At 44.1% G+C, this 27,354-nt stretch overlaps 1 protein-coding gene and 1 long non-coding RNA gene across 7 annotated transcripts in view; one reads left to right on the forward strand and one right to left on the reverse strand.

Annotated features, from left to right (window-relative positions):
- Positions 1 to 23,427, forward strand: part of LOC119861405 (SLAIN motif-containing protein-like) — a 66,685-nt gene extending 43,258 nt beyond the window's left edge. For 4 of the 6 annotated variants that reach the window (XM_038416501.2, XM_038416507.2, XM_038416508.2 and 1 more), the window contains 4 exons: positions 8,442 to 8,759; positions 8,981 to 9,118; positions 11,420 to 11,738; positions 22,198 to 23,427. In XM_038416501.2, coding sequence (XP_038272429.1) covers positions 8,442 to 8,759; positions 8,981 to 9,118; positions 11,420 to 11,738; positions 22,198 to 22,264 — 842 coding nt within the window. In that variant the 3' untranslated portion in view covers positions 22,265 to 23,427. Of the gene's footprint in view, positions 1 to 8,441; positions 8,760 to 8,980; positions 9,119 to 11,419; positions 11,739 to 22,158 lie in introns of all 6 variants that reach the window. The other 2 variants (XM_038416505.2, XM_038416506.2) reach the window with 2 other exon arrangements.
- LOC122455645 lies at positions 877 to 26,260 on the reverse strand. The gene is made up of 2 exons (XR_006273994.1): positions 25,694 to 26,260; positions 877 to 1,175 (listed from the first exon to the last, which is right to left on the reverse strand). It is a non-coding gene; the product is annotated as an uncharacterized LOC122455645 (long non-coding RNA).
- Between the last annotated feature and the right edge of the window lie 1,094 nt (positions 26,261 to 27,354).

Genomic DNA, 27,354 nt, shown 5'->3' on the forward strand with positions numbered 1-27,354 from the left:
CTAACTGGGGAGTGATGTTCTGGAACAGCCTCCCCAGGGACGCAGTGGGTGCAAAAAATGTAACTGGCTTCAAGACTGAGCTTGGTAAGTTTATGGAGGGGATGGTATGATGGGACTGTCTACAATGGCATGTGGCCTATTGGCGACTGCTGGTAACAAGTATTTCCAGTGGCCAGAGATGACTCTAGAGAGGGAGGGCTCTAAGTTATTACAGTGAATTCTTTCCTTGGTGTCTGGATGATCGTGCTCGCCTGCGTGCTCAGGATCTAACTGATCACTGGGAAGGAATTTTCCTCCAGGTCAACTGGCAGAGATCCTGGGGTATTTTTGCTTTCTTCTGCAGGATAGGGCACAGGTCACTTGCTTGTGTGAACTATGGTAAATGGTGGATTCTCTGTGACTGGAAGTCTTTAAATTGAGATTTGAGGACTTCAGTAACTCAACCAGAGGTTATGGGTTTATTACAGGAGTGGGTGGGTGAGGTTCTGTGGCTTGTGATGTGCAGGAGATCAGACTAGATGATCATTGTAACAGTGCTGTAGTGGGTCACAACTGAGGATGCCAAATTCAGGACGAGCTCCTGAGAAATAGGGCAAACACAACCCAAAACTGGTAGTTATTCTTTTGTAGATGTACCAAACCAGCCACAAAAGTAAACTCCTGTTTCACCACACTGGCTAACAAGAAAATATAAAGGCAGTTTCCTCAGGCATTCCAGTTCTTATATCACCACGAAAAACACTGGATTCAGAGATGAATGGTTCTTTACATCCAGTCTCCTCAAATAATAGGTTCTTCTGATCCCAAAGAACCAGCCACACACCCAGGTCAATGTATAACTTAGATCTTACCCAAAAATCACGCTGGCGCCAATCCTTTAGTATCTAAAGGTTTATCCATAGAAAGGAAGAGGTGAGAGTTAAAATTGGTTAAAGGAATCAATTACATACAGTAATGACAAAGTTCTTGGTTCAGGCTTGTAGCAGTGATGGAATAAACTGCTGGCTTAAATCAAGTCTCTGGAGTACATCCACAGCTTGAATGGGTCATTCAGTCCTTTGTCCAGTTTGTAGCAAGGTTCCTCCGGAGGTAAGAAGCAGGATTGAAGACACAATGGAGGTGTTCCCAGAGCCTTTTATTGCTTTTGACACGTGGAGGGCATTCCATTGTTCTTACTGTGGAAAATTAGAGGAACAAGATGTGATTTGCCTGTTTGATGTCAAACTCCATGTTCATGCCCAATTTCCCTTACTCATTGCAGGAAGTCATTATCTACACTCCAGACAGCATGTTTACATGACAAGTCCGCTCAGTGTAGATGGGCATCTCCAATAGTCCATCGTCAACCAAGTGTTTCTTGATAAGCCATTTAATTTGAACAGTCCCTCCAACAGATGCTGGGCGTTACCTTGAGGGTGTTACCCCAGGAGCAAACATTTGAAATCCAAATATAGAACCAATACTTCCAACTTCACATACAAAAATAATACATGCATACAGGTAGCATAATCATAACCAGCAAATCATAACCTTTTCATAGACACCTCACTTGTCAACCTTTGTAAAATATTTTCTGCAAATATATAAACGTGGTTGAAACGATCTATATGGTCATATTTTAATCAGATGTCTCAATCGTGATGGTCCCTTCTGGCCTTAAAGTCTGAGTGTTGTAACTTAATAAGAATAAAAAGCCTGTTTATCATAGTCTTAGAGTTCCAAACTTAAAATTCTAACCAGAAACATATGAAAAGATTGCTCAATTCAGAAGACCTTAGATGCTTAGGGTGAATGGGGGGAGAGAATGTGGTTATCCTACAAATGAGAGTTAGTAATGAGGAGCATTTATTCCACACCTTTGACAAAGGGGCTTTGAGATAAGTATCAGTTAAATAGATGATTGCTTGCTTGTACCTTTCACTTTGAACAGAGGCTAGTATGTTAATGATATGGAAAAGAGTTGTTTGTAGTACAACTGAGGACCCAAAGAGGGATGGATTGCCTATGTCAGTGAGCAAAGGGGGGTGTTTTTCAGTTTGCAAATGGAAATACAAACCTTTTCCTGAACCTGTTGGAAAATCTGATAGGTACAATATTACATATGAAAACTAATTTAAATATGCAATTGAATACATTCTCTTACTTCATGTTAATAATGTACTTAAACTGCTTATTACCAAAATTGCAGTCACAACTAGATGCTTAATTACTCCCTACAGCGCATGTACAATATATTCTTTGAACTCTGAACTTGTAAGTAAATATATCCTTAGCCCTGTAGGTGGCTTCTGCAGTCCATAGCAGTGGTTTTCAAACTTTTTTTCTGGTGTACCAGTTGAAGACAATTGTTGATGCCTGTGACCCAGTGGAGTTGCTCCCAGCCAATGGGAGTGCAAAGCCAGTGCTCAGGGCAGGGGCAGCACGCAGAGCCCCATGCTGCTGCTTCTGGGGTGCAGTGCAGTGCAGTGTCAGAACAGGTAGGGACTAGCCTGACTTAGCTGGGCAGCACCGCTGATGGGACTTTTAATGGCCAGGTCGGCGCTGCTGACCAGAGCCGCCGCAAGCCAGTGCCTTACATTCTGCAACCCAGTACTGAAAACCACTGCTCTACAGAACAATAATTATGAATATACCCTCCCCACCCCCATCTATACCATATTATTGTTCCTTTAGAGCACTACATCATAACTTGTGACTGATTTTCATAAAAATGGTGGTTCTTCGAGTGCTTGCTCATGTCGATTCCATTCTAGGTGTGTGTGCACAGTTGTCAGAGATTTTTGCCTTAGGGTCAGTTGTGGTGCCCCCTTAAGTGCCGCACTCATGCGTCAGCATATCAGGTGCTGCTGGCCTTTCGCCCTCTCAGTTCCTTCTTACTGCCTGTGACGGTTGGAGTGCCTCCTCTTTGCAATTTGCAAGAGCATTAGCGGGTCTTCACAGACCTTTGTTCTTCCTAATCTGTATATAGTTAGTCTTTTTAGTGTTAAATTAGAGTAGGTGGAGTCCAAGCTGGGACTTGGTCCCCAAGTGGGGCATTCCCCACTCTTCCGGCTTCAAGTCATGTGTGTCATGTAGCAGGCCGATGCCGATCACTGACTCCCATGACAACTACCTGAAGTGTTTGGGGGAAGCCCATAGAAAGGACAGGTGTCGTATTTGTAAAAACTTTCATCCTCACGCACAAAAAGAGCTGGATAGCTGCTTGAGGATCCTCTTCATGGAGGTTATGCTTCGCCCCGCGTCAGAGCCTTCTGCAGCAGAACCCACGCTTAGTACTTGGGATTCAGTGCGAAGCGCACTGCCGGCACTGGGCTCTGCCCAGCACCGTTCCTCCTCACTAGTGCCAAAGAAGCGCCAGAGAAGAGGAATCCCTTGGCACTGAAAGACAAGGGGGTTGTGGGCAAATGATCTTTGTCAGGCCACAAACCATCTGTGGGGCTTCTTGGGGGTACTGCTGAGGTCAGACTCCACCAGCTTGGCCAGGGATCCACCCCTGATCCCGGGAAGCGGCAAGGGTCCCCGGCCTCTCCCAGGGCTGTCAGTGCCCAAAGCGGTACCGGCGGCTAAAGAGCAAAGCCGACTGGATCCGCAGCCGCCATGCCAGGTGGATGACTTTGTCTTGCCCTTCGGTACCTGGGCCTTAAACATTGGAGTGTAGCCTCACAGGATGGCTGAGCACCCCTGGTCACCAGACTGCAGGCACACATCTCCGTCTCTGCGACCTCGGACCCCAGCATCATATACCAGCTCTCCAGCTAGAAGACTCAGGTCCCTGACGTGCTCCCTGTCTACTGGGCGCGGGACTCCGGAGCTGCAATGCCATTTCCTGTACTGGTGAACTTCTGGCCACAGGTCACCTAGACCCCGATCACTCTCCCACAGGAAGTCTCCTAGACGTCCATCATGATCTTGGAGGGGTCGCTCAGGATCACAGTGCCAGTCCTGGTCACCCCAGTACCACTTCTTTAGTAGGCGTCGCTACTTGCTTTTGCCTCACTGGTCACCCACCAGAGGCAGCAGGCAAACCCGGGCCTTGATGGCTCCACTGTGATCGCCAGAAGGACAGTGGTCTGGGTCATAGGCGCTGACCCAAAACCCACGGGGAAAAATTAGCGGGAGCTCTGCACCCACAGGCAGCCAAGCTTCCCCCTCCTCGCCTCTTTTGCCCTCCCCCAAGCGTGCCACATCCCCGCTCCGCTCCTCTCCTCCCCTCCCTCCCAGTGCTTCCTGTCCCCCCACCACGTAACAGCTGTTTGGCATCACTTAGGACTTTCTGGGAGAGAGGGGGAGGTGCGGGGATGCAGCATGCTCAGGGAAGGAGGTGGAGAAGAGGCAGGGCAGGGATGGGGACTTGGGGGATGAGGGGGCGGGTTGAGCACCCACCAGGCAGAGGGGAAGTCGGTGCCTGTGGTCTGAGCTGAACTGGGAGTTTAGCCCTTCGCCCCAAAAGGGGAACTCTCCATCTACGCGGGAGACTGGCGCACCACTGGCCATGGTGCCGTTACAGCAGGGACAGTGGCCCACCCAGTTGCTGTACTTGAACCCATGGGTGGTGCCAGCGATGCCATCACGTATGATGCCATCACAGACAAGCCAGTCACGGTACTGCTGGCACGGCAGTCGGAGTGCGGTACCAAGCCAGATGCAGGAGCAGCACACCAGACCCTGGCAGCGAGGGAGCCCTCCCCTGACAAGGGGGGGGGAACATGCTCTTCCTCTAGCGGAATGGTCCTTGTCATCGTCCCTGGATGAGGCAGTGGCCAGGCCGTCCCACTCCAGCAGTCCCCTGGATGGCTTTAAGGAGCATAGGGTCCTCCTTTAAAAGAGTGTCTGAAAACCTAAGCCTAGAGATAGAGGAGGTCACGGAGGAGGCCGACGACCTCTTCAGTGTGATTTCAGCCACCACCCTACTCAGATCGCATTGCCCGTCCATCCAGGGGTCCTTAAGATTACCAAGTCATCATGGCAAACCTCCTCCTCTATTCCGCCAACCTCTAAGAAAGCGGAAAAGAAATACTATGTCCCTGCAAAGGGATTTGAATATCTGTATACACATCCCCCTGCAACATCACTGGTCATATCTGCGCCAGTGGGACAGACAAGGCCAAGTTAGGGGCATGCTGAAGAACAAAGATGCCAAAAGACTAGATTTGTTTGGCAGAAAAGTTTGACTGCTAGTCTAATCACCAGGTCCTGTTTGGTAGATATAATTTCAATCTGTGGGACTCCCTGAATAAGTTTAAAGAGGCCCTCCCACAGGATCATGCCTAGGAGTTCGCTGTTCTGGTGGACGAAGGCATGTCGGTCGCCAAGAGAGTCCTCCAAATGTCCTGGGACGCTACAGACTCGGCAGGCAGGGTTGTTGCATCTGCGGTGGTCATGAGACTCAGTTCTTGGCTGCAGTCCTCTGGTTTGTCCCAAGAGATGCAGGCCATGATCCAGGACCTTCCTTTTGAGGGTACGGGGCTCTTCTCTGAGCTGATGGATTCAAGGCTGCACAGTCTTAAAGTCTCCTGAGCCACCCTCCGCTCCCTGGGCCTTCATACCCCTCAACAGTCCAGGAAGCCTTTCTATCCTCCGCCTCCTCCCTCTCTGCAGTCTAGGTCCTGGGGAACTCCCAGAGCGGGTTCCTACAGGAAGAAGGATAAAGACAAGGGGCATAAGCAGTGATATCTATTGTCTTCCCGCCTGGCTGCATTACCTGACCCTCCCAGAAACCAAGGAGGCCAAAAGCAGCCGTTTTGAGGGTGCACCCAAGGACGACTCCCCAGTCAAGCTACTGGATCTGTCCCTCTCATACCTCAACTGCCTCCGCCCTTTCTGGTTGGCCTGGTCCCGTATTACCTTGGACCATTGGGTGCTCGATACAGTCTCTACAAGCTATACCCCACAGTTTATCGCCGACCACCCCCCCACGCCACTTCCCCATCCCTCTTCAGGGACCCTTCGGACAAGCAGCTCCTCGTCCAGGAGATCAACAACCTCCTGGTCCTTGGGGACAGTGGAGGAGGTCCCTCGGAACATGGAAGGAAGAGGGTTCTATTCCCGTTACTTCCTAATTCCAAAGGCAAAAGGGGGCCTCAGACCCATTCTGGACCTGCATCGCCTCAACAAGTCTCTCAAGAAGTTGAAGTTTCGCATGGTCTCCCTGGCCTCCATCATCCCCTCCCTGGATCTGGGAGACTAAATCGCCCTTGATTTAAAGGATACTTACCTCTATATTTCCATTTTCCCAGGGCACCAGCGCTTCCTCCGTTTCATGCTGGGCCAGCACCATTTCCAGTTCACGACAATGGTCTCTCGTCAGCACCGAGAGTGTTCACGAAGTGTATAGTGCCAGTGGCTGCTTACCTGCGACATCGGGTTTACCCATACCTTGACAACTGGTTGATAAAGGGTCAGTCCCGGGATCAAGTGCGGAGGTATCTTGATCTGATCTGTTCCACCTCTCGCGACATGGGGCTAATAATAAACGAGAAAAAGTCAACCTTGACCCCAGGGCAACACATTAGAATTCAATGGAGCGGTTCTCGACTCCACTCATGCCAGAGCCTTTCTCCCCAAGACTCAGTTCCAAGCCATGGTGGACCTAATCTAGTGTATGCGAGCCCACCCGCTCACCACTGCCCACATGTGCCTGAGACTGTTGGGTCACATAGCGGCATACTCTTACATGGTCCTAGGAGTTTATGTCCCCAACCGGCACAGCATGGTCTGTGGGTGAGAGTGATCCTCATAGTGCTGGCTTGGCCGCACCAGCATTGATGCAGCATTCTGCTGGATGTTTTAATGGTGACTGTTCCAGCTGCCATTCAAGATGGACTTGCTGTCCCAAAACCCAGCAGTCTTCTGCATCTGAACCTGGCGGTGCTGCACCTGTGTCTGGTTTGAAATCTGTTGACCTATGATGAAATTCTTCAGCTCAATGTCCAGGCAGAAAGAAGGTTTCAGTCATTTGTGGACCTTCTGGGCCTGCCTTGCCTGCCGCTTCCATCACTGCTGATGGTTTGATTGCTGCATGGCTGAACGAGCAGGAGCAGCAGTGCTCAGCCGATGTCCAGCAGATTCTGTTTGGCAGTAGAAAGCCCTCTACTGGAGTGACCTTACTGGCCAAGTGGAAGCGGATCACCTGTTGGACCTTGGATAAAGGTGTCCAGCCTGAGTGAGGCTTGTTGCCGCTGATTTTAGACTACCTTCTGCATCTCAAGATCCAGGGCTTGTCCCTTTCATTGATCATGGTCCACTTGGCCTTCAGTCCGCCTCTCAAGTGTAGGTAGGTTTTCGCCCAGGACATGATGGCCAGATTCCTCAAGGGCTTTGAGCGCTTCGACCCACACGTCAAGGACCCCTTTCGTCTGTGGGACCTGAACCTGGTGCTGTTGTGGCTCACTGGTCCTCCTTTCGAGATTTTGGCTTCCTGTTCTTTCCTCCTGTCCTGGAAGGTTGCGTTCCTGGTCGTGGTGACTTTGGCCTGTCAAGTCTTTGAGGTTTGGTGCTCACCTCGGAACCACCTTATGCAGTCTTCTACAAGGACAAGGTCCAGCTGAGACCGAACCCGGCTTTCCTGCCCAGGGTGGTCTCTGTTTCATTCAAACTAGGACATTTACTTATCGGTCTTCTTTCTAAAGCTTCATAAATCAGAGGAGGAGCATAGATTGCATGCCCTGGATGTTAGGAGTGCTCTAGCCTTCTTCATTGACGTTCTGTAAGTTGATACAATTGTTTGTCACAGTGGTTGACAGAATGAAAGGTCACCCTGTATCTGCTCAAAGCATTTCTTCTTGTATCACCGCCTGCATTCACTTCTGCTATGATCAAGTGAAGGTGCCGCCCTGGCGATTGTCACCGCCCGGTTGACCAGAGCACAGGCCTCTTTTGCAGCTTTTCTGGCCCAGGTCCCTATCCAGGACATCTACAGGGCAGTCACCTGTTCATCCGTCCATACGTTTACATTCTACTATGCATTTACCCAGCCGGCTTGGGATGATCCTGGTTTGGTATGGCAGTACTGCAAGCCGCTAAGCTGTGAACTCCGAGCCCACCTCCATAGATACTGCTTGCGAGTCACCTAGAATGGAATTGACACGAGCAAGAACGGTCGAAGTTGCCGGTAAGAAGGAACTGAGAGTGCGTAGGGTTGGTGGTGCCTAATGTACCGATGCATGGGCATGGCACTCAAAGGGGCGCCCCAGCCAGCCCTCCGGATATCGCTAAGGCAAGTCTCCAACAACTCTGCACATGGAATGGACATGAGCAACACATCTCGAAGAACAACAGTTACAAAAGGTAGGTAACTTTTTTTTTCCCCTCTTGTGTGAACCCAGTGTCTTAGCCAAATTAATTAGAAGTCAGAGTAGCACTTGTTAATCTCTACTGTGGTGTGGCAGGGAAATAGTTTGTAATAAGTTATTGTGAATCTGACATATATTTCACGTTTCCAGGTCTCCGCCAGGACTGTGCTTCAAGTTCTGCTTCAGTGTCCCGTCGCAGTTCCAGCGCTTCCCTTCACTCTCTGAGGAGAGGCACCTATAGTGATCAGGAGTTTGATACATACAGTCTGGAGGATGAGGATGATTATGATTGTTCACTATCCTATCGTAGTGCTCACAGGTACTCGCCATCTCCTCTCAGCTCCCCCCGTTGCCAGTCCCCTTCTTCAGGTGCAGATTATGGCAGGACAACAAACTCTCGAATTCGACCCCCAAGGAGAGCTGTGCAAAGTCCAATGCAAGACCAGCTAAAATACACAAATAACGAAGGTAGGCTGGCTGTAAACTTTACGATACTATATATTATAAATGGAAATGATTTAGAGAAAGAATAGCTGTTTCATAAGAACTACTGCAATTAGTTGTTACTTGTTTGCTCTATTATTAATTTGAATTAAAATGGTAGTGTGCAATTTCCTAGGAATAGACTAAACAATGAAGGCAATTTGATTACTGTATAGTATACATTCTATTGGAAATTCATATTTCAGAGGAAATGCGCCACAGTATGCCTAACCTGGCTAGGACAAGCCTTCGCTCTCTGGAATCTGTAAGAAGTAGTCGGAGTCTGGAATCAGATTTGCAGATGCCCAGCAGCCGACTTTCCAGAATTCAGCAACCATCAACAAGTCAGTTCACTTCATCATTTTACAAATGAAGTGGCAAAATGATAAGTTTAACTAAGAACAAAAATAAATGTGCCTGACTGCAGTGCTGAGGCTCTTAAAAGGCCCAGCATCCTAAAATATTCTTGGGACAGACTGACTCCCTCAGGGAACAGATGGGCAGGATCCCCTAGGAGGCTAAGATGAGGGGGAAAGGAGTTTAGGAGAGCTGGCTGTATTTTAAAGAAGCCTTATTGAGGGTGCAGGAACAAACCATTCCAATGTGAAGAAAGAATAGCAAATATGGCAGACGACCAGCTTGGCTTGACAAAGAAATCTTTGATCTTAAACACAAAAAGGAAGCTTACAAGAAGTGGAAACTTGGACAGATGACGAGGAGTATAAAAATATTGTTTGAGCATACAGGGGTGTAATCAGGAAGGCCAAAGCACAATTGGAGTTGCAGCTAGCAAGGGACGTGAAGGGTAACAAGAAGGGTTTCTACAGGTATGTTAGCAAAAAGAAGAAAGTCAGGGAAAGTGTGGGACCCTTACTGAATGGGGAAGGCAAGTGACAAATGATGTGGAAAAAGCTGAAGTACTCAACGCTTTTTTTGCCTCGGTCTTCACAGATAAGGTCAGCTCACAGACTGCTGCATTGGGCAGCACAGTATGGGGAGGAGATGAGCAGCCCTCAGTGGTGAAAGAACAGGTTAAGAACTGTTTAGAAAAGCTGGACATGCACAAGTCAATGGGGCCGGAACTAATGCATCCGAGGGTGCTGAGGAAATTGGCTGATGTGATTGCAGAGCCATTGGCCATTATCTTTGAAAACTCGTGGCAATCAGGGGAGGTCCCGGATGATTGGAAAAAGGCAAATATAGAGCCCATCTTTAAAAAAGGGAAGACTGAGAACCTGGAGAACTACATACCTCAGTCCCTGGCAAAATCATGGAGACAGGTCTTCAAGGAATCCATTTTGAAGCACTTGGAAGAGAGGAAGGTGACCAGGAACAGTCAGCATGGATTCACCAAGGGCAAGTCATGCTTGACCAACCTGACTGTCTTCTATGATGAGATAACTGTCTCTGTGGATATGGGGAAAGCAGTGGATGTGATATACCTTGACTTTAGCAAAGCTTTTGATACGGTCTCCCACAGTAGTCTTGCCAGCAAATTAAATAAGTATGGATTGGATGAATGGACTATAAGGTGGCTAGAAAGCTGGCTAGATCATTGGGCTGAACGTGTAGTGATCAATGGTTCGATGTCTAGTTGGCAGTCGGTATCAAGCAGAGTGCCCCAGGGGTTGGTCCTGAGGCTGTTTTTGTTCAACATCTTCATTAATGATCTGGATGATGGGATGGATTGCACCCTCAGCAAGTTTGCGGATGATGCTAAACTGGGGGGAGAGTTAGATATGCTGGAGGGTAGGGATAGGGTTCAGAGTGACCTAGACAAATTGGAGGATTGGGCCAAAAGAAATCTGATGAGGTTCAACAAGGACAAGTGCAGAGTCCCGCACATAGGATAGAAGAATTCGATGCACTGCTACAAGCTGGGGACTGACTGGCTAAGCAGCAGTTCTGCACAAAAGGACCTGGGGCTTACAGTGGACGACAAGCTGGATATGAGTCAACAGTGTGCTCTTGTTTCCAAGAAGGCTAACGGCTTATTGGGCTGCATTAGTAGAGCATTGCCAGCAGATCGAGGGAAGTGATTTTCTCTCTATTTGGCACTGGTGAGGCCATATCTGGAGTATTGCGTCTAGTTTTGGGCTGCCAACTTCAGGAAGGATGTGGACAAATTGGAGAGAATCCAGCGGAGGGCAACGAAAATCATTAGGGTCTGAGGCACATGATTTATGAGAAGAGGCTGAGGGAACTGGGCTTATTTAATCTGCAAAAGAGAAGAGTGAGGGGGAATTTGATAGCAGCCTTCAACTACCTGAAGGGGGGCTCCAAAAAGGATGGAGCTAGGCTGTTCTCAGTGGTGGCAGATGACAAAACAAGGAGCAATGGTGTCAAGTTGCATTGGGGAAGGTGTAGGTTGCGTATTAGGAAAAAAACTATTTCACTAGGAGGGTGGTGAAGCCCTGGAATGGGTTACTTAGGGAGGTGGTGGAATCTCCATCCTTTGAGGTATTTAAAGCCTGGCTTCATAAAGCCCTGGCTGGGTTGATTTAGTTGGGGTTGGTCCTACTTTGAGAAGGGGGTTGGACGAGATGACCTCCTTCAACTCTAATCTATGATTCTATGCCAGTATTGCTAACTTTTTTTTCTCTCTCTCTCTCCCATGGGGGGGCCACCTCCCCCTTCATATCTAGGTCTAACTCCCAATAAGCTCAGGTATTCCTCTAGTGCTGGGCAGTCACCCTTAACAGTCAGACAGTCAATGAAAGGGTCATGCTCAAACTCTCTGTTGACACCAAGGCAGCCACTAAAAGCTTCCAGTTACACCAGTCCTGCAAGTGGAGTCCGAAAGCCACAGTCTTCAACTCTCAGTCCAGGATCTTCTAGTAGCAGTTCTTCCACTACGAGAAGCAATAGTATGGCCACTGGAGCCAAAAATTCACCTGTTAAAGTACGAACATCTATTGGAGGAACTTCTACTCCGAAGAGCAAACTGATACAGCCATCCAAGAGGTAAGATCTTGAAATGAGCATAAAAAAATTAAATGCATCTTTACAAATTTTGCCAACAACGCTGACGTCTGTGATACTTAAAATGCATTTCAAATCTGTAAAGTAATTGTGTAAAAATGGCGTTCTCCTCAGATGCACTTTAAGAGTACTTATTAAACTTCTCAGTTGAATCAAAATGACTTTTAAAGCACAAACCAGAAAACATAGCTTGACTTCCAGATCTCAGACTGAGCTTGGAAAACTCCAATTTGTAAATTGGGGAAAAAAAAAAAATCTAGATTGATTGAGATACATTCATTGTAGGTTCTCCTTGAAGCCATTTTATTTTAAGTAGTTGCAGCTGGAATTTGTAGGTTGGTCACTAAATCTCTGTGCCTCAGAGGAAAAAAGTTATTTATTTACCGATAAATATAGTGCCTTTGACATGCATCATAGTGCTTTACAGAGTTATAAAGGGCTCTAATACTTTGAGAGCTTTAAATGAAAGGCACTATAGAATTGCAAAGCACTTAAAGGGTGGGTAAGGAAAACGGAGACCCAGAGTGATTGTGATTTGCCTAGGGTCACAAAGGCCTTTGAGATAATAATTGTTTCAAACGTCACGAAAATACAGTTCTCTAGAGAGGAAGATGGTTCAGTGGTTGGGGACTAACCTGGCACTTAGGGAATTGAGCCAAGCTTTTCTGCTCTGCCACAGACTTCCTGTGTGACCTCGCGCAAGTCATTCAGTTTCTCTGCCTCAGTTCACCATCTTTAAAATTGAAATGTCTATTTCCTGATTTCCCTGAATGCTTTAACTCACAGGTGCATTGTGGGATGGAAATGGGGGCTATCAATTACCTCAAATAGCTGAAGTCCAGATAAGTAGCAAAGAATATGGTAATTTGGATAAAGGTAACAGCTAGATTTAGACTTGGCACATGTGCCTGTGCAGGGGAGTAAGAATCCCCTCATACACCTGCAGGTTGGAAAGGAAAGAGTGCCTCTGCTCTCACCATACTGGTCAGTACAGCTGAGCCAGCATGGTGAACCATAATTTTGCTGTTGGCATAGGCTAACAAAATATCTATACTCAACCTCCCCCATGCCCCTAGCAAGGGGGAGGCTGGGAGAGAGTTGTCTGAGGTAGTGTCTCCCAAGATTACTATTGGAGTGGTGCAGTTTATGCACCACTTCTTACTCAGGGCAGTGTCCAAAAGCAAAATCTAGCCATGAGGTAACAGAAGAATTCAGGTAGGTGGAATGAAACTTTAAAAAAGAAAATGAAATTTGGTCAAGACGCTGGTGTCAATACTCACTCCTCCCACAAAAAATGCACTGAGATCTCTAATAATCCTGACCGACTAGAGGTCTTGTCTTTGAGGAAATAGACTATACCAGTAGCATTGTGCCCACAAATCTTTCAGGGGAACTACTTCATTTGATAGTTAGACGGAAGAGTTGCACTTGCTGAATCACTTGTATTACTTCTACTGCCGTTTTGTAACTCTTGGATTTCAAAAAATATTTTGACCAGGCCTCACCTTGCTTAGCTTGCAAGATCTGAGGCTCTTGACCAAGGTATGACTGCAAGTCAAAAAAACAAATAATCTACTTGTTCACCACTTAAGAGGGATTTGAAAAGTAGAGCTGACTTAAAATATTTTAATTAGAGCTGTTAATTGCAGTTAACTCAAAAAAATTAATCAGTTTTAATTACACTGTTAAATAATAGAATATCAATTGAAATTTATTAAATATTCTGGATGTTTTTCTACACTTTCATATATATTGTATTCTATGTTGTAATTGAAATCAAAGTGTATATTTTTGATTAAACATTTGCACTGTAAAAATGATAAGAAATAGTATTTTTCAGTTCACCTTATATAAGTACTGTAGTGCAATGTCTTTGTCGTGAAAGTGCAACTTACAAATGTAGGTTTTTTTTGTTGATACATAACTGAACTCAAAAACAAAACAATGTAAAACTTCAGAGCTTACAACTTCACTCAGTCCTACTTCTTGTTCGGCCAATCACTAAGACAAACAAGTTTGTTTACATTTACAGGAGATAATGCTGCCCTCTTCTTATTTACAATGTCACCAAAAAGTGAAACGGGAATTTGCATGGCACTTTTGTAGCCAGCGTTGCAAGGTATTTATATGCTAGATGTGCTAAACATTCATATGCCCCTTTATGCTTCGGCTATCATTCTATGACGCTCATTAAAAAAATAATGTGTTAATTAAATTTGTGACTAACTCCTTGGGGGAGAATTGTATGTCCCCTACTCTTTTTTTTTACCCACATTCTGCCATATATTTCATAGTAGCAGCTGTGTTAGTCTGTATTCGCAAAAAAGAAAAGGAGTACTTGTGGCACCTTAGAGACTAACACATTTATTTGAGCATAAGCTTTCGTGAGCTACAGCTCACATCTGATGAAGTGAGCTGTAGCTCACGAAAGCTTATGCTCAAATAAATTTGTTAGTCTCTAAAGTGTCACAAGTACTCCTTCTCTTTTTTGCATATATTTCATGTTATAGCAATCTCGGATGATGACCCAACACATCTTGATCATTTTAAGAACACTTTCACTGCAGATTTGACAGAATGCAAAGAAGGTACCAATGTGAGATTTTTAAAGATAGCTACAGCACTCGACCCAAGGTTTAAGAATCTGAAGTGCTGTCCAAAATCTTAGAGGGATGAGATGTAGAGTATGCTTTCAGAAGTCTTAAAAGAGCAACACTCGAATGCGGAAACTACAGAACCCAAACCACCAAAAAAGAAAATCAACCTTTTGGTGGTGGCATCTGACTCAGATAATGAAAATGAGCATGCATCAATCTGCACTGCTTTGGATTCTTATCAAGCAGAACCCGTCATCAGCATGGACTCATGCCCACTAGAATGGTGGTTGAAACATGAAGGGACATATGAATCATTAGTGCATCTGCACATAAATATCATAGAATCATAGACTATCAGGGTTGGAAGGGACCTCAGGCGATCATCTAGTCCAACCTCCTGCTCAAAGCAGGACCTAATCCCCAACTAAATCATCACAGATAGGGCTTTGTCAAGCCTGACCGTAAAAACCTCTAATGAAGGAGATTTCACCACCTCCCTAGTGAAAAAGTTTTTCCTAATATCCAACCTAAACTTCCCCCATTGCAACTTGAAACCATTACTCCTTGTTCTGTCATCCAGTACCACTGAGAACAGTCTAGATCCATCCTCTTTGGAACCCCCCTTTCAGGTAGTTGAAAGCAGCTATCAAATCCCCCCTCATTCTTCTCTTCTGCAGACTAAATAATCCCAGTTCCCTCGGCTTCTCATAATTCATGTGCTCCAGCCCCCTAATAATTTTTGTTGCCCTCTGTTGGACTCTTTTCAATTTTTCCACATCCTTCTTGTAGATACTACTCCAGATGAGGCCTCACCAATGCTGAATAGAGGGGAATGATCCCTCAATCTGCTGGCAATGCTCCTACTTATACAGCCCAAAATGCTGTTAGCCTTCTTGGCAACGAGGGCACGCTGCTGACTCATATCCAGCTTCTTGTCCACTGTAATTCCCAGGTCATTTTCTGCAGAACTGCTGCTTAGCCAGTCAGTCCCTAGCCTGTAGTGGTGCATGGGATTCTTCCTTCCTAAGTGCAGAACTCTGCACCTGTCCTTGTTGAATCTCATCAGATTTCTTTTGGCCCAATCCTCCAATTTGTCTAGGTCACTCTGAACCCTATCCCTACCCTCCATTGTATCTACCTCTCCCCCCCAGTTTAGTGTCATCCGCAAAGTTGCTGAGGGTGCAATTAATCCCATCATCCAGATCATTAATAAAGGTGTTGAACAAAACTGGCCTCAGGACCGACCCCTGGGGCACTCCGCTTGATACCGGCTGCTAACTAGACATGGAGCCATTGATCACTACCTGTTGAGCCCGATGATTTAGCCACCTTTCTATCCACCTTATAGTCCATTCATCCAGCCCATACTTCTTTAACTTGCTGGCAAGAATACTGTGGAAGACTGTATCAAAAGCTTTGCTAAAGTCAAGGAATAACACATCCACTGCTTTCCCCTCATCCACAGAGCCAGTCATCTCATTATAGAAGGCAGTTCCTCACCCATTCGCCATGAGTGTTCAAAGAAAATGGCCAATAGCTCTGCAAACACATCCTCCAACTCCTTTAGCACTCTCGGATGCAGTGCATCTGGCCCCAGGGACTTGTGCTCGTCCAGCTTTTCTAAATAGTCCTGAACCACTTTTCTCCACAGAGGGCTGGTCACCTCCTCCCCATGCTGTGCTGCCCAGTGCAGTAGTCTGGGAGCTGACCTTGTTCATGAAGAGAGAGGCAAAAAAAGCTTTGAGTACATTAGCTTTTTCCACATCCTCTGTCACTAGGTTGCCTCCCCCATTCAGTAAGGGGCCCACACTGTCCCTGACCACCACCTTGTTGCTAACATACCTGTAGAAACCTTTCTTATTACTCCTAACATCTCTTGCTAGGTGCAACTCCAAGTCTGATTTGTCCTTCCTGATTTCACTCCTGCATTCCTGTGCAATATTTTTATACTCCTCCCTGGTCATTTGTCCAGTCTTCCACTTCTTGTAAGCTTTTTTTTTTTTGTGTTTAAGATCAGCAAGGATTTCATTGTTAAGCCAAGCTGGTCACCTGCCATTTTTACTATTTTCCACACTTCGGGATGGTTTGTTCCTGCAACTTCAGTAAGGATTCTTTAAAATACAGCCAGCTCTCCTGGACTCCTCCCCCCCCCCCATGTTATTCTCTCAGGGGATCCTGCCTATCAGTTCCCCGAGGGAGTCAAAGTCTGCTTCTCTGAAGTCCAGGGTCCGTATTCTGTTGCTCTCCTTTCTTCCTTGTGTCAGGATTCTGAACTCTACCATCTCATGGTCAAGGCCTCCCAGGTTCCCATCTCCTTTTGCTTCCCCTACTAATTGTTCCCTGTGTTTGAGCAGCAGGTCAAGAAGAGCTTTGCCCCTCCAGCATTTGCACCAGGAAATTGTCCCCAACACTTTCCAAAAACTTCTTGGAGTGTCTGTGCACTGCTGTATTGCTCTCCCAGCAGATATCGGGGTGATTGAAGTCCCCCATGAGAACCAGGGCCTGTGATCTAGTAACTTCCATTAGTTGCCAGAAGAAAGCCACGTCCACCTCATCCCGCTGGTCTGGTGGTCTATAGCAGACTCCCACCATGACATCACCCTTGTTGCTCACACTTCTAGACTTAGTCCAGAGACTCTCATAAAGAACCAACCTTCCACACAAACTTCCTCGTGGCTGGACTTTACAAAAACTAGACAAGCCATTTACAATACACACTTTGCTTCTCTACAAAAGAAAAAGGACACTAAGCTATCTAAACTACTACATGCCACAAGGGGCCACAACAGTGGTTCCCGTAACCCACCCAGCAATATTGTTAATCTATCCAACTATACTCTTAGCCCAGCAGAAGAATCTGTCCTATCTCGGGGCCTCTCCTTTTGCCCCTCCACCCCCATGAACATGATACAGTTCTGTGGTGACCTAGAACCCTATTTTCGACGTCTCAGACTCAAGGAATATTTCCAACACACCTCTGACCAACATATTAACCCACAGAGACCTTCCTGCCAACACTACAAAAAGAAGGATTCTGGGTGGACTCCTCCTGAAGGTCGAAACAGCAGCCTGGATTTCTACATAGAGTGCTTCTGCCGACGTGCACGAGCTGAAATTGTGGAAAAGCAGCATCGCTTACCCCATAACCTCAGCCATGCAGAACACAGTGCCATCCACAGCCTCAGAAACAACTCTGACATCATAATCAAAAAGGCTGACAAAGGAGGTGCTGTCGTCATCATGAATAGGTCAGAGTATGAACAAGAGGCTACTAGGCAGCTCTCCAACACCACTTTCTACAAGCCATTACCCTCTGATCCCACTGAGAGTTACCAAAAGAAACTACAGCATTTGCTCAAGAAACTCCCTGAAAAAGCACAAGAACAAATCTGCACAGACACACCCCTAGAACTCCGACCTGGGGTATTCTATCTGCTACCCAAGATCCATAAACCTGGAAATCCTGGACGCCCCATCATCTCAGGCATTGGCACCCTGACAGCAGGATTGTCTGGCTATGTAGACTCCCTCCTCAGGCCCTTTGTTACCAGCACTCCCAGCTATCTTCAAGACACCATTGACTTCCTGAGGAAACTACAGTCCATTGGTGATTTCCCTAAAAACACCATCCTAGCCACTATGGATGTAGAAGCCCTCTACACCAACATTCCACACAAAGATGGACTACAAGCCATCAGGAACAGTATCCCCGATACTGTCACGGCTAACCTGGTGGCTGAACTTTGTGACTTTGTCCTCACCCATAACTATTTCACATTTGGTGAGAATGTATACCTTCAAATCAGCGGCACTGTGATGGGTACCCGCATGGCCCCACAGTATGCCAACATTTTTATGGCTTTTATGCCATCATGTGCCAGCAATGCCCCTCTGCCATGTACGTTGGCCAAACTGGACAGTCTCTACGTAAAAGAATGAATGGACACAAATCAGACGTCAAGAATTATAACATTCAAAAACCAGTTGGAGAACACTTCAATCTCTCTGGTCACTCGATTACAGACCTAAGAGTGGCTATCCTTCAACAAAAAAGCTTCAAAAACAGACTCCAACGAGAGACTGCTGAATTGGAATTAATTTGCAACCTGGATACAATTAACTTAGGCTTGAATAGGGACTGGGAATGGATGAGTCATTACACAAAGTAAAACTATTTCCCCATGGTATTTCTCCCTCCCACCCCACCCCCCACTGTTCCTCTGATATTCTTGTTAACTGCTGGAATTAGCCTACCTGCTTGTCACCATGAAAGGTTTTCCTCCTTTCCCCCCCCGCTGTTGGTGATGGCTTATCTTAAGTGATCACTCTCCTTACAGTGTGTATGATAAACCCATTGTTTCATGTTCTCTGTGTGTGTGTATATAAATCTCTCCTCTGTTTTTTCCACCAAATGCATCCGATGAAGTGAGCTGTAGCTCACGAAAGCTTATGCTCTAATAAATTTGTTAGTCTCTAAGGTGCCACAAGTACTCCTTTTCTTTTTGCAAATACAGACTAACACGGCTGCTACTCTGAATCCAGAGACTCTGAGGTTTTTCTGCAGTTTCATACTGGAGCTCTGAGTGGTCATACTGCTCTTACATACAATGCAACTTCCTCACCTTTTCTGCCGTGCCTGTCCTTCCTGAACAGTTTATATCCATCCATGACAGTATGCCAGTCATCGGAGTTATCCCTCCAAGTCTCTGTTATTCCAGTCACATCATAATTCGTTGACTGTGCTAAGACTTCCAGTTCTCCCTGCTTGTTTCCCAGGGTTCTTGCATTTGTGTATAGGCACTTAAGTTAACTTGCTGATTGTCCTGCTTTCTCAGTATGAGGCAGGAGTCCTCCCCTCTTGAGCTCTCCTGCTTGTGCTTTCCCCCCATCACTTACCTCAGGGCTTTGGTCTCCTTCCCCCGGTGAACCTAATTTAAAGCCCTCCTCACTAGGTTAGCCAGCCTGCTTGCGAAGATGCTCTTCCCTCCCTCTGTTAGGTGGAGCCCGTTCCTCCCTAGCAGAATATCTTGCAATTCCGGCTACAACAGTGCATGAGAATGCCTATTCTCACTGTGAGGTGACATTATCAACAAGAACCGGGCAGTATTATCTCCAGCAAATGTAAACAACTTGTTTGTCTGAGCAATTGGCTTAACAAGTAGGAGGACTAGGTGGACTTGCAGGCTCTAAAACTTTACATTATTTTATTTTTGAATGTAGTTTTTTTTACATAATTCTACATTAGTGCAATCTCTATCATAAAAGTTGATCTTACAAAAGTACTTGTATTAGGTGAATTGAAAAACATGATTTCTCTTTTTTTACAGTGCAAATAGTTGTAAAAAAATAGTGAGGACTGTACACTTTGTATTCTGTGTTGTAATTGAAATAATATATTTGAAAATGTAGAAAACATCCAAAAATATTTAAATAAATGGTATTCTATTAATAACAGTGCAATTAATTGCAATTTTTTTAATCGCTTGACAACCCTAATTTTAACACATCTCTTTTATACATATATGCCACTTCGGCAACTTCTTAAAGAGCCACACAACTGGGTGAAAGCAAGGGCTTATGTTTAATGCCTTGGAGCAGCTGGGCTCTAAATTTCACCCTTAGTAATAATACAAAATGAGTGTGTATATTGTGTTAAAATAATACCTCCTGTCACCAAAAAGGTAAACAGAGAAGTCAGCTACCTCCTCTTTGTCCTATTTCTGCCCATGCGAATTTCCTTATGAGTAGGAAGGAAGGGGGGAGGGATAGCTCAGTGCTTTGAGAATTGGTCTGCTAAAACCAGGGTTGTGAGTTCAATCCTTGAGGGGGCCATTTAGGGATCTGGGGCAAAAATTGGGGATTGGTCCTGCTTTGAGCAGGGGGTTGGACTAGATGACCTCCTGAGGTCCCTTCCAACTCTGATATTCTGTGATTCTGATTCCAGTAACCTGAGAAACTCTCCTTGCTAATTATGACTGCAGGAAGCAATGCTTGAGAGAATTCTATGGATGGCAGAAAATCAAATAGATCCTTTCTTCACTTTGTGATGTGACATAGTGACTTCAGTATTCAGTTGGAGTTGGGATCAGCTTAATTTACACATTTCACAGGCAGATGTGAAATTATTTGATGAGCATCACTGAGTCAGTGGCCAGAGCAAGGGAGAGAAGTCGGATCTCTTGAATCCAAGCTGATCTATTCACTGACTAGACCATACAGTTTCCCTGATGAAGGGTGCAGCTGGGGGTCATCACTAATGTGTTCTCTCCTCAGTGGAAAGCTCACATTTTTAAAATAGCTTCTTACCTTGCTTAATGGGACACTAAGGTTAAATGTAGGCCGTACATTAAAAATACTTTAACATTTAAAGTGCCTTTATAATCCTGCAAAGTGTTTCCCTCAAAGCAAGCGCTGCACTACTGGTAACTTTCTTACTTCTCTCCTGGTTTCCTGTACCAGTCTGTTCTTATTAACTAGGAGGCTATTAAAATCCAAAACAGCCTTTGGGTGACCTCATTTCTCCATTATTCTGAACCTTTTGTAGCCATTTACACCAGTATAAAGTGGGTATAAAATGCTGACTGAGTAGTGTCATTCCCATTCTGCACTGGTGTAAATGGCTATATAAAGTATAGGGCAATGGATAGTCTGGCCCCATGTCTCTGAAGAACTCAGCTGGCAAGTTTGTGTTTGTAATCTTGTCTTTCACATGAAGCAGAGATAGAATGGAGAATCACATTCATATGTGAATGAAAACTAAAATACAGCTGGAACAAATTTCCCAGGTACTATGCCTGCCCCAAAATCCCTGTTGGCTGATTTTTGAGACTTACAATTTTTTAAATGTGTCTAAAAAATAATAGGCTTTTACAGTGGAGAAATTCATACCAGTGAGAGAAACAATGAAATTAATCAGGCACAAAGTGTTTACTGTGTGTATATGTATGTGTGTGTATATATATAGAGAGAACACACATATTTTTCTCTGATATATTTCAGTTGGTGATATTAGATGTTAAAGTAACAAATTAACCCACAATTGTCTGAATTTTGGTGTTGATAGAGGAGAAAATAAATAAGGAAGTGTTGTTTACCCCTTCACATAACACAAGAACCAGGGGTCACCCAATGAAATTAATAGGCAGCAGTTTTAAAACAAACAGAAGAAAGTACTACTTCACACAATGCACAGTCAACCCGTGGAATTCATTGCTGGAGGTGTTGTGAAGGCTAAACCATACCTGGGTTAAAAAAAAATTTAGGTAAGTTTGTGGAGGATAAGTCCATTAATGGCTATTAGTCAAAATGATCAGAGATGCAGTCCCATGTTCTGGTTGTCCTAAGCCTCTAACTGCCAGAAGCTGGGACTGGATGATAGGGGGATCACTTAATTGCCTGTTCTGTTCATTCCCTCTAAAGCATCTGGTACTGGCCCCTGTTGGAAGACAGGATACTGGGCTAGATGGACCATGGCTGCTATTATGTCTAACTTTAAAGCCTTTTTCAACATTACCTGAGCCTGCTGCAGTTTCCTGTCTCTTGCACTAGCATGCCTCAGAACATGGGGCTGCCTTTAATAGTTGGTATTCATGGGTGTGAGTGTAACAGGGAACTATGGACTTTAAGACATGACTGTAGGGCAGGTGCTAAAATTCTGTGATAACAAATGGATTTTGTAAAAGCAAAAATATCAGCATTCAGTCTCAAGGCCTGGTGCACTAATGTTTCTCTGGCATGTTTCTCATGCTTTAATGAGCATTTCATTTCTTGTTGCTCTTTTTTTTAAATGTACCCCAATGCATCAGTCTGTCTGATGTGTTGGCTTTTTTGTATTTTTAAAATAGATTTCCTCAGTCAGCAAAGACCAGTCAGACACCTGCTGATGATTCCTGGAAGGATGGGTGTTACTAAGCCAACCCAAAGAAGCTGATAAACTGCCAAACATCTGTATGAAGCAGACCCCCAGCTGGCTGGGCATGAGAACATTTTAAAATACACCTTGCCCTAGACTCATCACATAGGACTGACTTGTATGTTTTCCCCATCTTTTGAATGCAAATGACCCCCTTGCCTTCATTTATTTTACCAAGAGCTTGGTCTCTTAGTGGTAGAAATGGACAACTTTTTCTTTACTGTGTTCCTACTGTTCAGAATATACTACTGAAGTCTGAAAAACAACAGATGAAGACTGGTTGACTCTAGCCTTTGTATCTCTAGTACAAACTTCTACCAGACCAGCAGTGTGTTGTTGGAAGAGATGTTGATTGAGATTCAATATGATCTGTTCATGGGAAAATTTGCTTGGAAGGGTACAGGTGGTCATGTTTGTGCCATCAAGAAATTTCAACCCACTTGCTTCTTTGTTGTAAAACAGTGGTTTGGATATTAGAGAAATAGCTGTATAGATGTTAGAAAATGAGGTTGGTTTTTTTTTTAAATTCACCTGGTGTAATCTAACTTTTGCCTGAAGTTCAGATTTTTTTTTTAACTTGTTCCTGTAGAGAATGTTTCTTCTCGAAGATGAAGCAGCTTTTATAACTCAGTAGTCAGTTCAAAAAGACATTTGTATTAGTGTGTGCATCACCAAGTGTAAGTTCACAGATGAAGGAGTAGTACACAATATTTGTGTGGGTTTATGAACAGGCAGTCACACTTCAATGGGTGCTACTTAAACTATCTGTCACATTTCAGTATTTGCTGTGTTCCATAACTTCACGAGGAAATACCAAACATTGGTAAACTGAACTACTGCAGGTGAGTCTGGTACTGAATGGCCTCCCCTTGAATATTGGAGAGAAGCTATTGCACTTGAAGTGATTCTCTCCATGATCTACTTTACCCATTCCCAGTTGGTAACAATTGCCCTTTTTTGGTTTTGTATAAAGCTTTTCTACTGCATTTTTTTTCATACGAAGGACTCTGTTTGCTGAGGACAGGGACCCATTTTAAACTAATGGAGACCACTGATTCAATCATATTTTCTTAAATATGCACTGGTAATAGTGCTCAGCGCTGTTTTCCCTGCCATCAATGTGATCTGATATTGTAGTTTAATAAAAATGTCTTTAATTAATGAACTTTTTGGTACTATTTTTATAAAAATAGTTAGTGGGCAGAGGGACAAAATCTCCACTTTCATACATCTCAGGCCTTAATTATTTTCAGAAACGCGTAGGTTAACCGCTACAGAAAACTTCTGTCTATTATTTGCATTACAGGCTTCTATTTAGTAATTACATATAGGTAGATTAAAATTGATGATACATTCACACTCACTCTGAAGCCTTAAATCAACTGGAATGTCATTTTAGAAAACTTCAGAGAAACATATGAATCCAAGTTATTTGTAAGGGAAAGTTAACAAAATGGGGGCCTGGAATCATTCTCCCCTACTATTTCTGCAGGAATCAACCTTAATTGCAGGGTGACTGTGATAAACTGCAGAAGCGTATATTCATAGCTTTCAAGACCAGAAGGCATCATGGTGATAATCTAACCTGTAAACGCAGGCAATAAAACTTTCTAAAGATATACTCAGAATTATTTTGGAAAACGCCCAATCTTATTTTTAAAAATCCATGACCCCTTGGTTCATTACTTTCACTGTTAAATGTACACATTAGTTCCAGTCCAAATTTGCCTAGCTTCAACTTCCAGCCATTGGATTTTTATACGTTTCTCTGCAAGATTGAAGAGCCTTAAATCTTTGTTCCCCCTGTAAATACTTGTACACTAATCAGATCACTCCTTAACCTTTTCTTTGTTAAACTATAAGGAGCTCAGTCACTATAAAACAGCTTTTGTAATCCTTTGGTCATTCTTGTGTGAACCCTCTCCAGTTTAATCAACATCATTTTTGAATTGTGGACATACTATTCCAGCAGTGGTTGCACCAGCACCAAATACAGAGGTAAAATCTTCCTACTCACACTTGAGGTTCCCATTTATGCATCCCATGATCCCGGCAGCCCTTTTAGGCAGCATTGCACTACGACTTCCTTTTCTGCTGTTAACAGCCAGACAGTTAAGAACAGAAATACTGGGTCAGACCAAAGGTCCATCTAGCTCAGTATCCTGTCTTCTGACAGTGGCCAATGCCAGGTGTTTCAGAGGGAATGAACAGAACAGATAATCATCAAGTGATCCATTCCCAGCTTCTGGCAAACAGAGGCTAGGAACATCATCCCTGCCCATCCTCCATTAATTTATCTAGTTCTTTTTTGAACCCTGTTAGAGGCTTGGCCTTCACACCATCCTCTGGCAAAGAGTTCCACAGGTTGACTGTGGGTGTGTGAAGAAATACTTCTGTTTTAAACCGACTGCCTATTAATTTCATTTGGTAATCTCTAGTTGTTGTGTTATGAGTAAACACCATCTCCTTATTTACTTTCTCCACACTAGTCATCATCATTACCCTCCTCCCCCCATGGTCATCTCTTTTCCAAGATGAAAATCCCAGTCTTAATCTCGCCTCCTATGGAAACCGTTCTATACCCCTAATCATTTTTGTTGCCCTTTTCTGTACCTTTTCCAATACATCTCTTTTGAGATTGGGCAACCACATCTGCACACAGCATACAGTGTAGGTGTACCATGGATTTATGTAGCAGTATTATACTTTTTCTTATCTATGCCTTTGCTAATGATTCCCAGCATTGTTAGCTTTTTTGACTGCTGCTGCACAGTGAGTGGGTGTTTTCAGAGAATTATCCACAATGACTCCAAGACCACCATGACCTCCAAAATCTTTTTCAGTCATTGCACCTGAAGGTAGTCTCCCATAATTGGCCTATATGCTTTGTGCCTAGATGTATGTATTTATTTACATGTATTAAAATATTTAGTTTGCTTATACCAGCTACCAAGTAATCTAGGTTGCTTTGTATTATTAAATACTGGCAGTAGCATGCAAGTACGTTTGATAGTCTGAAGTAATACAGAACATGGAGTACAAGTACTGTTGTTAAAGAAGGGACAAGACCTTCCATAAAACATCAGCAGATGAAGGTATGAATTGGTAGATTAGTTTGATTAACAGAAGCACTAGAAATGAGATTTTAAAAAACAGCAGTTGGAGAGAACTTATACTTACAAAGCTTTGAAGGTCTAGTTCAAAATACTTTGGGGACTGACCCAACCCTCAGGTGCTGAAGCTAATAGATTAGATTAGTTTTGTTTGGTTAGAGAACTTTTAAACACTGGACATTTTTAAAGTGGGCTGTCTAACTCTGTAGAAAAAACACCAAACGCTACTTGGACTGGCTGGAGTTAAATTTGGTCTCCTTCAATATCATGAAATACTTCTCTCACAAACTCACACTAAATTTAGTTGTACTATACCTGATATCTTCATTTACGCCTGTTTGGAGTGCCCTCAGCTGTGGAGGGGGACGTAGAAGGGTGGAAAATGAAAGATGAGCAATCCTTGGTATTGGTTGCAGCTCACTGTTTAAGGCAGCTGCTCCAGGACTCCAGCTTCAGAGCACAATTCAGATTTAAAGCGGTACCTCCAATTGGATGTCTCTTCAAGTGTTGTCTTTCTATTTGTTACCTAGTGGTAAGGTAGTTTTCACATGGTTACACCTATTGAAGAAGGCAGTTGTTTTAAGGTTAGCAGGGCAAGGTAAACTATCTAAAACTGACATGTCTTATTATTTTTGTTTCATTAGCTAATGTAAGAAAACATTTAAGATGAGGTTTAAGGAATGATGCTGACTTGGCTTTGAGTACTTTACTTATTGACCGACAGCTGATGACTAGCTCCTTCTCCCCATGCTAGCTCAGTCACTGGGAAAGGACTAGATATATTCCAGTTCCTTATTGGTATTAGTCATTGAGATTGCAGCTTCTTGCCTAGCTATACCAAAATTAAACTGGGCTAGAAAAACAGATTAGGATGAAGGCTGCACACAGGTTTTTTTTGTTAAATGCACAATCAGAGGAATTTAAATCCTGGCTGCCTCTTTTTTTACTACCTTCTTTTAGATAACTGTTCCACACACTTTCCCTCTGAGCAGGTGCTTCATAAAGGTAAAACATGTTTACTACAGTTTAATTTACCCAGAGAATGGTAGCATTAGCTATGTTGAATCACAGGTGGCACAGGTATGTAGAAAATATTGAGTGCCTGCCACACATGCATAAAGTCAGTTTAGCCAACGCTTTCAGAGTTGGCACTTGGATTTTCCTTTAGAGCTGAAGTCCCACAGGCTTTTTGGGGCATTTTAAATGTAAGCACCCTTTAACGTGTAAAATCTAAACTTGATTTTTCAGTGACTTAATTGTTCTGAATCTGTTATGGATTCCTGATGAAATCTTAAGTGGTAGCCCAAATGGTTCATACATCTTAAATACTAATTTGAGATAGGGAAAAATGAGGTATTTAAAACTCAGTTTAGCATTCTTTCTGCAGAGCAAGCTCCACAGTAAGCAATTACTGCTGCATTACTTTAGCTGCCTGAATCAGCAGTACTGCTACTAGAAGGCCATGCAAGATATTTAGCTTAAATCAGTTATATTAAATAGAATGTTTTTGCAAAGGATGTTTTGAAGATGAAAGCTCACAGGCATTTTTGCATTTCATATCAAGCCAAGCATCAAGCATGGGGAAAATCATGTATTTTCTAGTAAACAGGCTTTGCTTTGGACTTAGAACAGCGCATTAACTACATTTGCTACATTTAATGTAATAATGTGTAGGAAAACACTATACTTTATCAACCTGGACTAGAGTTAGCATTTTAATTAGAGTAGCCTGCAAAATAAAGTTCACTGTAGAGTCTGACAAGCTAAATAATGCAGTTTCCAAAACATTAAGGACAACATGTCTTTCAACCAATATGCAAGACCCAATTCTCTGGTACCTTACACCATCTAGCTATTTATTACTTGTACAGTGTGTGTGTAACAATGGTTCTCATTTCATCAGAGTGAAATGACTAAGGTGCAAGGCAGTGAATAATCTGACAACAGTTCCTTCTTTCTCTCGTGAATACTTCTAC

The sequence above is a fragment of the Dermochelys coriacea genome, chromosome 9 (assembly GCF_009764565.3).
Source record: "Dermochelys coriacea isolate rDerCor1 chromosome 9, rDerCor1.pri.v4, whole genome shotgun sequence".
In the NCBI taxonomy this organism is placed as follows: domain Eukaryota; kingdom Metazoa; phylum Chordata; order Testudines; family Dermochelyidae; genus Dermochelys; species Dermochelys coriacea.